The sequence below is a fragment of the Elephantulus edwardii genome, unplaced genomic scaffold (genome assembly GCF_000299155.1).
Source record: "Elephantulus edwardii isolate Elephantulus edwardi_28Jun2011 unplaced genomic scaffold, EleEdw1.0 scaffold00116, whole genome shotgun sequence".
In the NCBI taxonomy this organism is placed as follows: Eukaryota; Metazoa; Chordata; class Mammalia; order Macroscelidea; family Macroscelididae; genus Elephantulus; species Elephantulus edwardii.
Window position 1 is genome coordinate 4,691,575 of NW_006399866.1, and position 10,372 is coordinate 4,701,946.

The 10,372-nt window shown below is 50.9% G+C and overlaps 1 protein-coding gene across 1 annotated transcript; it reads left to right on the forward strand.

Annotated features, from left to right (window-relative positions):
- Window positions 1-2,981: 2,981 nt before the first annotated feature.
- Window positions 2,982-9,758, forward strand: PIP5KL1 (phosphatidylinositol-4-phosphate 5-kinase-like 1). The gene is made up of 10 exons (XM_006892521.1): window positions 2,982-3,011; window positions 3,675-3,872; window positions 4,966-5,016; window positions 5,147-5,301; window positions 5,533-5,657; window positions 6,107-6,141; window positions 6,232-6,287; window positions 7,636-7,748; window positions 8,028-8,181; window positions 9,491-9,758. The coding sequence occupies exons 1-10, from the start codon at window positions 2,982-2,984 to the stop codon at window positions 9,756-9,758; spliced, it is 1,185 nt and encodes a 394-aa protein (XP_006892583.1).
- Window positions 9,759-10,372: the final 614 nt, after the last annotated feature.

Consider the following 10,372-nt stretch of genomic DNA (forward strand, 5'->3'; position numbering starts at 1 on the left):
TGGTACAAGGGATATTATAGCTAATGTTAGATGGACCTTGGCAGAACACAGAGAATACCAGGAGAGTGTCTATCTGTGCCTCATTGACTATGCAAAGGCTTTTTGACTGTGTGGATCACAACAAGCTATGGCTGACTCTTGAGAAGAATGGGAATCCCAGAACACTTGATTGTGCTAATGCGAAACCTATACTTGGACCAAGAGGCAGTCATCAGAACAGAACAGGGAGACACTACATGGTTCAAAATCAAGAAAGGGGTCCATTAGGGATGTATTTTGTCTCCATTATCTTTTCAATCTGTATGCAGAACAGATCATCCGAGATGCTGGGCTGTATGAGGAGGAATGTGGCATCAGGATTGGTGGAAGAATCATCAACAACCTGCATTATGCAAATGACTGTGTCATTTGCATAATGCTTGCTGAAACCGAAGAGGTTCCTGGAAAGGACTGCAGTCTTCAATATGGATCGAAGCTCAACATCAAGAAAACAAAGGTTCTCACCACTGGCCCACCTGGCAGCATCAGTATGGATGGTGAAGAAATTGAAATAGTTAACAGTTTTAGTTTACTTGGCTCCACAGTCAACACTCTTGGTAACAGCAGCTAGGAAATCAGGAGACGGATTGCATTGGGAAAGTCAGCTGTGAGGACCTCTCAAGAGTACTGAAGAGCAATGACGTCAGGCTGGAGACTAAGGTGCACCTGACCTGGGCTATAGTCTTCTCAATTACGTGCTATGCATCAGAGAGTTGGACAATGAATAGGGATGATAGAGAATTGATGCATTTGAGCTGTGATGCTGAAGAGTGTTGAATATACTATGGACTGCTAGGAGAACAAACAGGTTTGTCCTGGAGAGGGTGAAGCCAGAGTGCTCCTTGGAGGCAAGGATTCTGAAGCTTCATCTGACATACTCTGAGCCTGTTTGCAAGGAGGGACTGGTCCTTGGAGAGGGACATCATGTTTGGGAGAGTGGAGGGATGGCGCAGGAGAGGAAGCCCCTTGATGAGATGGGTCGATTCTGTGAGTGGAGTGGTGGGAATGAGTGTGTTTGAGATGGCGAGGTTGGCACAGGATAGAGCAGCTTTTAGGGCTCCTCTATATAGGGTTGCTATGAGTCGCAAGCCACTCGATGGCACATAACAACAATAATCTGTAGGAAGTTGCATAGCTCATTCAAAGGTGTTGCCTGTTGTTCAAATCCATCAGCAGATCCTTGGAAGAAAGTTGGGCACTCTCATCCTGTATGGTTTACAGCCTTTGAAAACCTGCTGGAGCATCAGATGAGTTGACTCCAACTTGATGGCAATAAGTGAGTGTGATTTGAAGTTTCTGTGTAAATGCCCCTGTGGAGTAGGGGTTAAAGCACTTGGCAGCTAAGCATAAGGATAAGAGGATTGGAACCCACCAGCCAATCTGTGGGAGAAAGACAGAGGAACCTCTGTCTTAAAGAGCTATATGCCTGATTCCGACCATGGTCTTTTCAGTCACTTGTTATGCATCTGAGAGGTGGACAATGGCTAAGGATGACAGAATTGATGCCACTGAGGGTGTTGGAGAAGAATGCTGAAGATCTCATGGACTCCCAAAAGGATAATCAGATATGTCTTGGAGAGAGTGCAGCCAGAGTGTTCCTTGGAGGCAAAGATGATGAAGCATACATCATGCTTAGGAACGTGAAGTGGTGGTGAAAGTGAGGAAGACCCTTGACCAGTTAGATGGGTTGACACAATGACTGCAGGATGTGTCAGAAATTGTGAGCATGGCAAGGGATAGGACAGTGTTCAGTTTTTCATCGGGTCCCTATGAGTCACAATTGATGGCACCTAACAACAACAACAAAGAGCTACTATGAGTTGGAATCAACTCAGCAGTGGGTTTGGGTTTGGTTTAAAGCTTCTGACTAGGGGGATGAACAGTATTTGAAAATGGATTGTGATGGTGGTACAGCATGATGGATGTAATCTGTTAGTGTTAGCCACCCCAGCGCCAGCCCCCTATTCATGGTGACCTCTTCAGAACAGTGATCTCTGGAGGCAGTTTATCAGACCTTTTGTCTGTGGATCCCCTAGCTGTGTTTGAACGGCTAACTGTAGGTTCACTATCCAGGGCCCTTAAATTTCCATCACCAAATTGTACACATAAACATTGCTGAAATGGCAAATGTTTTGTGATACATATTTTACCATAATTTAGAAAAAGAACAAGGCCCAGAGCTTTTCCTGAGGTGACGAGGAGGAACAAACTCTCCAGGGAAGGAATTTCAAACGGAGGAATCAGCAAATGCAAAGCAAGTGTATGAAGGTTAAGGAACTTAGAGCTGGGTGAGGTGGGGCTGCAGGTTGGGCAGGGCCCTGTCATGGAGGACCTAGGACCACGACAAGGTTTTAGATTCTGTTCCAAAGCAATAGACAGCCATTAGAGCCTGTAAGCAGGAGAGTGACATCATTGATTTATGCTTTTGAAAGATCACTCTGGCAGCTATGTCTTTCCCTCTCTCTCACCACTGAATACCAAAGGCCTAGCATTGTCCCCAGCTTACAGAGTTCAGAAATTACATGTTGCAGGGTGCATGACTCTAACTTCCTGTGTAAACTGGATCACTTCTCTTTCTGGATCTCAGTTTAGTTACCCCCAAAGAGAAGACGTGGAGATTTCACCCCATTGTCGACTCCAGGGACTAGATTGAGGCTACTCTGACTTCCTTTGTGAACCCAGAGCCCGAGACCTCCACCCAGAGGAGTGAATGGGGGTCCTACCTTGATAGGACCCTGGCCAATACGGGTGGCTCCGCCCACCCTGGAGGTCCCAAGGATGCTGCAACCCTGGGGGCGGGACCCGCAGGCAATCCCGCGAACGCCTCTTGCGGATTGGCTGCAGCAGTACACAGCACCCTACAATTGGCTGACCCAGCAATGGGCGGAGTCTGGCTCCCGCTGCCAGGCAGCGCCAAAGGCTGGTGAGCTGCAGCATTGGCGATGGCTGCGCCGAGCCCGGGACCCCACGAGGTAAGTGCAGACCTGAAAGAGGGGGAAGAGGGAAAGGTCGAGGGTGGGAGCAGGGGCTATCTCTGTCTCAGGGACGCAGACACGCCCCCCATCTGAACCAGGGAGGGGCCCTGCACTGGGGTACTAGGACACGCCCCAATGAGGGTGAAGATGTGAAGGGGACATCTGACAGGTATTCCACACAACTTCCTCAATTTCCTCCTTGGGAAAAAGGAGGTGGTAACAAAAGCCCCTCCCTCATTGGGCTGTTAGGAGGAGGAGCTCGCAAGCAGTGCTGGGCTGGTATGAACTCAGCCTTGAACGGACCCTCTACTGTGGTCCTGACACTCACAAGGAACTCAGCATAAATGAATGGGATAGAAATATTCAGTGACTCACCTACAGTCACATAATTGGTGAGAAGCTGGCCTGTCCTGACTACAGAGTACATGCTGTAATAATGATACTGGTGATAGTAACCCTTACTCTGTGTTTTGGACTTCATATCAGACATTGAGCAGCCCCTCACAAAACCCTACCAAGCCAGTATCAGCAATATTATTTCACATCTGAGGAAACTCAGGCAGAGAGAGGTGAGAGGAAGACACATGAGTAACAAAGCTGGGATTTTCGAACCTGGGCTGTCCCAACCCTGGGCCTTGCTCATGTACCTCCTCCTACCAGGTCCTCACCTGTTCCCCAGAGACTGGATGCAAAGCAGTTGTCTCCAGCCGCCGAGGTCTCCTCTGGCGCTTGAGAGACAAGCAGTCACGCCTGGGCCTGTTCGAGATTGGCCCAGGACACGAGCTCCATGGATTGATGTGTATGATGCAAACAGGGCTGTGGGCTGCCACCCAGGTTGCTGTGGACCACCCGCCCGTGGTGAGTGGACAGTCTGTCTCATGCAACCCACAGCATTGCTGAAGACCTGGCTGATGCTCTTGTCTCCTGAGCTAGGGGGTCAGAGAAAGTTACGGAGAGGATGGGACAGAGATTCATTCAGAGTGGGGCATTTGGGGCTGGAACTGAGGCCAGGAAACCAGGGAGCCTGGAGTTTGTACTTGTGAAGACACTCAGCTGATTGCCATGTGACTCTAAATGGGCCTCTGCATCTCTCTGCCCCTTTGTATAATGGAGGCCTGGAGTCTGTGAGGCCTCCTAACCCCACCAGTTTTTGGTTGAGAAGGGGCCAATCCCCACCCTGCTGACTTTACCCCTCCTCCCTGGAGCTCAGGCCGGGGTCAGGCTGGCTCAGCAGAAAGGGTCATGCAGATGCAAGCTCAGCAGCTGAATGGCTGGGGTGAGTGTGTGTTGTCTATGTGTGTTGCACAGTTGCTGGAGATTTAGGGAAACTATGGGGGCTGGAAGGGACCCTATAAACCTCATCACCTGCTGAAAGCTTCCATGGTTTTCTCCTACCCTTGGGGGAAATCTTGGCTTAGCATAATCTCAAAGTCCTGCTAGCTCAGGCCCAAAGGTCATGTGCAGCCTCACTCATACTCCCAGCCTCTCTTACTGTCTTCAGCCTTTAAGACCCTTCTTGCCTTCCTCGTGACTACCATCCCGGTTCCTCCCACCATGAGCACCCTATCCCTGTCTCCATCACCCTTCTGATTTCAGCTGAGGAGTCAGCATTTCCAGGAAGCCTTCTCTAGTCCTACCTCTCCCAGGCTTGGTTTCAGGGTCACCTCCTCACACACAAGATGACATCTGGTTTCTCTTGGCCGACATATGCATCTGGCTGTGTGCCTGCTGAGAGACACCGAGGCTCTCGGAGGGGTGGCAGGCTGTCTGCCCAGCTCAGGCACCCCCAGAACAGGCCCACGGCTCTTGTTTGCTGAAGGAATTCAACAGGGACTGGGGAGAAGGGAGCAAGGCCAGATGCAGGCTCAGCTCCTTCCCAACTGGCCAGAAACCTGGAGATTCTGGGGTGTCAGTGAGAGACTGAGACTGGCCCCTTCACTCCTCCCTGCAGGGGCCACTCAGTGAGGAGGATTTTTCTGAAGTCCTGATCCAAGTTCATGAGGTAGGAAGCCCTAGATTCTGGTGTTGGAAGGTAATGTGTACCTACCTGCCTTTCTCCTCAAATTCTGGTCAGTTTCCCAGTCTGAGTGTGGTCACCCTGACTCTTCACATTGGGCTTATCTCTCCTACAGGGCTTCGAGCTGGGCACCCTGGCAGGCCCGGCCTTCGCCAAGCTGCGCCGCTCCCTTGGCTTGGCTGAGGAGGACTACCAGGCTGCCCTGGGCCCAGATGGCCCCTATCTACAGTTCCTCAGCACTTCCAAGAGCAAAGCCAGCTTTTTCCTGTCGTGAGCAGGCAGCAAGGGTGGAGGGCGGGTGGCAGCTTCCTGAGGGGCTGGGGGAGATTCCTTGGGCCGAAAAACAGCACCCAGGGTCAGAAAAGGTCAGGGTTACAGAAGGTCAAATGCCATTAGGATGTTGACGGTGGGAAGATGGACAGGCAGGTGCGGGGAGCAAGTGCTCAGTGGGGGCCGCTCCATCTCGGCCTGGTGGGTGTCCTCTTCCCTCCTACCCCTCAGCCATGACCAGCGCTTTTTCCTGAAGACCCAGCAGCGCAGGGAGGTGCGGACTCTGCTGGCCCACCTGCCGCGCTACGTGCTGCACCTACAGAGGCACCCGCACTCGCTGCTCGCACGGTTGCTAGGTATGCGGCCGGGGGTCTGGGAACCCCAGGCAAGGGTCAGGGCGTGGGGGAGTCCCAGGCTCGGGAGCTGCGGGACTAAAGTAAAAACGCAGTTTACGCAGGGCCACAGGGGAGGGGGCGGGTCCCAGAGCGCAGATGCCCGAGTGGGCGTGGTCTGTGTGGGCCGGGGGCGGGGCCAGGCCCCTGGTGGTGGTGGGTTTCTAGGAGGCCCGGCCTAAAGCCGCAGGCCTGGGTTGGTTAGGGTGGCGGTCCCTGCAGGAGAGGCGTATTTGGGGAGAAGTCTTCATTCCGCTCCACCTGGGCTGGATTTAAAAGTCAGAGACTGAGTCTGGAAGGGCAGGCTTGGGTTAGCGCAGTTCAAAGAGTTATGACTGAGCTGTTACTGGGGAAGAAAGGACCAGGTGGTGTGGGGTTTGAGACCCTTCACCTGGCTCGCTTTCCTCTTCCAGGAATGCACAGCCTTCGAGTAGCCCAGGGGAAGAAGGTGGGTGAGGCCAAGGCGAGGGCCAGGGCTGGGAGGGGGCGGCCGGAGGGGAGACCCTGCCTCCCTCACTCTTCCCAACGCTGCCCCCAGAAATACTTCATCATCATGCAGAGCGTCTTCTACCCTGCTGGTCGCATCTCTGAGAGGTGAGTGTCAAGAGAGTGAATCAAGAGATTCCCCGAGGCCCAGACAGGGCACCACTCTATAGGAATGTGCCCCTTGAAGCAACCCCACCCCCAGTACTGACTATACTGAGGCTCATTGGAGGGAAAGGGACGTCTCCACATCTCCCGGTGGGCCAGAGAAGTGTGCGCACTACAAGTATCTCGTAAGTGCTCCCTAAGCTGGGCACCCTCTTTAGCCATTTACGTTCATCACTTCCTTTAGTCCCAGCACCCTGAAAAGATGGTGTTACTGTGATGGTGTGCAGACTGGTCAGTGCCGACCCCTAGACACCCTGCAGGATAGAGTGAGTGAATCATCATGGAAGTGTTCTGTCACGATTTTATCTTCTAAACCCTCAATTCTCAGTGAGCAGAAGGGCACTTGAGCTCTGCACCACCAGATTCCTGTGCTGTTGTTATGCACTCAAGTCAGAATCCTATTGCTGACCATCCAGCAGATTTTCACAGCAGGAATTAACTGGTGTTAATTGCCTATCTTTCTCCCACAGAGCAGCTAGTGGATTTGAACTGCATGCTTTTGGGTTGGCAGCACAGCTCCTTGCCACTAAGCCACTAGAGCACCCAAGTATATATTAAATGAATAAGTAGGATATATTAATTGACACATGTGGTTACTATCCCTATTTTATAGATTGAGAAGCTGAGGAAGAGAAGGGTCACATAGCCAACATGTCATGGAGCAGGGATTAGGACCTTTGATGTTTTTCCCAATCCTGGCTCTTCTCAATCATTCACTTTCATTGTCATCTAGTCAGAACCAACTCAGAACTGACCTTCAGTGGGTTTTCATATACTATAGATCCTCTGGGAGGAGATTGCTCATCTTTCTCCTGCAGAGTGACTGGTGGATTCGAACCACCTGCATTTGGGTTGGCAATGTAACTCCTTATCCATTAGGACACTAGAGTTCCCTGGCTCTTCTCACAGCCCTGCCATTAGGAACCTCTACCACCCCACTGGCTTCCCTCCTGTCCTCCTTATGATGCAGTTTAAGGTGGGATCCGTTGTGTCTGAGATACCCCTAAAGATGACAGGCAAAGCTAAAGCCTGGGCTGGGCTTTCAAAGACCTGGGTTTGAATCTCTACTCTACCCAAAGCTTTCTGTCTTGGGCAAGTCAGAGAAACTCCTTAAACCTTAGCGCTTCATGTCTAATTGGAGAACAGTAATGGAATGAGCTTGTGCTGAAAATTAGACTGTTGTATGTGGCAAGTTCAGTAAATAAGTGAATAATCACGGTGAAGCTCTTCTTTCTTCTTGTTATATTTTGAGAGTCCTGTGTGTTTCTCAAAGTTCTCATCCCACTCCCAGGTATGACATCAAAGGCTGTGAGTTGGGCCGCTGGGTGGAGCCAGCCCCCAAGGGCAGCTCCATCGTCCTGGTGCTAAAAGACCTCAACTTTCAGGGCAAGACCATCGACCTGGGTGAGCCATGTCTGATCTACCTTCATTCAGGGTGAGATTAGAAGGGTACCCCTGGCTCTGCCCTCTCCCCTAGTTTAAGAGCCTAGATTCTAGAGTCAGGAAGAGCTGGGTTCAAATCCCAGCTCCTCAACTTACTAACTAAACAACTGAAGTAAAGTATACATTAATTACTTTATTTGTGAAATGGGATAATAATGGCACATGCCCTCCTGGGGCAGATGTGTGTGGAGCCCCCAGCACTGTGCCTGGCACACAGTGGGCACATTGGTGCTCCGGCAGGGCCCCAGCGGACCTGGCTCCTCCGCCAGATGGAACTGGACACCGCCTTCCTCCAGGAACTCAACGTGCTGGATTACAGTCTCCTGATGGCTTTCCAGGGTCTCCAGGAGGACGAGAGGGGCCCCGCCAAAAACCTTCTCTTCCACATGGCCAGGTGGGCCCTCTGACAGGGACAGAGGAGAGAATGAGGTGATCAGAGTGTGGAAAGGACAACTGGTGAACTGGGGGTCACACTTTCTCTGCACACAGTGGGTACAGGGGGCCACAGCATGAGACAGGACAGGAGAGAGGCCCACTAGGCAAGGGCTTTGGTGCTGATATGTAGAATCTGCCCATTTTCTGGCAGCAGATGTGGAATCACACTGGGAGTTTGTAGCTTTAGGAAGAGTGTTGGGTCCTTAATACAATCATTCCACTTATTGGACTTTGAGCTGATCCTGGCCTCATCTTTAGATCAGTAACTCTCGCTCTTTACATGTGACAATGAGCCTTGTTGAGAGGGTGGACACATTCTCATTTTAGACTCTCAAAACTGAAACTCAAACCCAAAATCTCTGTAAATGTTCATTAAAACTAATAAAATTTAATAATTAGAAAAAAAACCACCTGAAACTCAGAAAAGGGGAAGTAAAGTCTCTTATGATAGATGGATTTCAGTTCTTCAAAAGCTACCCTTGGAAATTCCATCTGCCACCTGTGTGGTTGAACAGAATTATGCAAGGGTTAGACAAACTCTCTGTGAGAGTCCCAATAAGCAGGGTGATAACACATTTTCTTTAACCCAACATAGCCAAAATGTGTCATTTCCATATGTAAGCGATATAAAAATGTCTGGGATGCTCCATGTTAGTTTTTCAGACTGCCTTTGAAATTCAGGGTGTGCTTACACTTAATATTGTTATGTGCTATTGAGTTAGAACTGACTGACTCATAGCTGATCATCCAGTGCGTTTTCAGGGGCTATAAATGGCACAAAAGGAAACTGCCCATCTTTCTCCTGCAGAGCAGCTGGTGGCTTCCAATTGCATGCATTTGTGTTGGCAGGACAACACTTTACTCAGTAGGCCACCAGAGCTCACTTACACATACACTTATGTTGTTGTGTACCACACAGGATATTGCCCATCCTTCTCTTGGCTGAGCAGCTGGCGGATTTGAACTGCATGCCTTCAGGATTCCAGTGCCGATTTGTACCACTAAGCTCACATCTTAATTGGGATTTGCTACATTTCAGTTGTTCCTTAGCCATCTGTGGCTGGCTAATGGCATGCACTACACAGCTTTGCTTTAAACAATTAACTAAGCTTTACTCAGCCCCTGGGTTTACCCAGTGTGTGAACAAGCGACTGACGACCAGGTTGTGTGCAAAGGGCCCTGCAGAGAAAGCCTGGCCAGTCTATGGAGCTGTCTAGCTGAGGCCTTCTGGTACAGATGAAAGTTTCTTTTGTCTGATCTGCCCCCAGGTCTGTGCAGGGGACACCCAGCCCGGAGGAGCTGTCATCCCAGAATTGCCGCCTGCTGCTTGACGTCCCCAACGCCTTACACATACTAGATGGGCCTGAGCAACGCTATTTCCTGGGCCTCGTGGACCTTGCCACGGTCTATGGGTTCCGCAAGCGGCTGGAGCACTTGTGGAAGACGCTGCGCTACCCGGGTCGGACCTTTTCCACCGTCAGCCCGGCTCACTATGCCCGCCGCCTCTGCCAGTGGGTGGAGGCGCACACTGAGTGACCAGAGCCAGGCCACACTCTCCCCATCTGGACAGTGGGAGTGCGCCAGGAGCACTAGTTCGAGCCGGGCGGGCTGTCCTCCCTTGCTGCCCCTCCTGGTGGCCACCAGAGAGCAGCATCACCTAATTAATGCTACAACGACGCTCTGTTTCACGGTGATGCTGTGCCAAGCATGAACTCCCATAAATTCATTTCATCCTCAAAAAATACCGTTAATATTCTCTTTTTACAGACCATGAAATGGAGGCTCAGGGGGTGAAGGAACTGAACAAGATCATTCAGAAATAAATGCTGGAGTCCAGGACTGGAACTCAGACCTTTTGAATTGAAGGAACCTGTAATCTTTAACCATCAACTTCCCACACTCCCTTCTCATGCTCTGGGCAAAAGGGGAAGCCGGAGGCTCCAATCTCCTATTCCAGATGGGGAAACTGAGGCCCAGATACTTTAAAGAGCTTGCCTAAGGGTAAGTAGTAAGCCAACAAGGCCTCTTGACCTTTTGCCCCTGGCTCAATCTCACTTCTGGACTGGACCTCTTTACTCCAGCTCTAGCGGTGCAGAGGGGAGAAGGTGGTGTAATGGAGGTGGAGAGAATCTTGGGTCCCTGGGGAGCAT

Bases quoted from the DNA above. Each gene is read 5' to 3' on its own strand.
- PIP5KL1 (XM_006892521.1), top strand. From the start codon at position 2,982: ATGGCTGCGCCGAGCCCGGGACCCCACGAG. The intron at 3,873-4,965 runs GTGAGTGGACAG...TCCTCCCTGCAG, and splicing joins CTGTGGACCACCCGCCCGTG to GGGCCACTCAGTGAGGAGGA. The intron at 7,749-8,027 runs GTGAGCCATGTC...GTGCTCCGGCAG, and splicing joins GGGCAAGACCATCGACCTGG to GGCCCCAGCGGACCTGGCTC.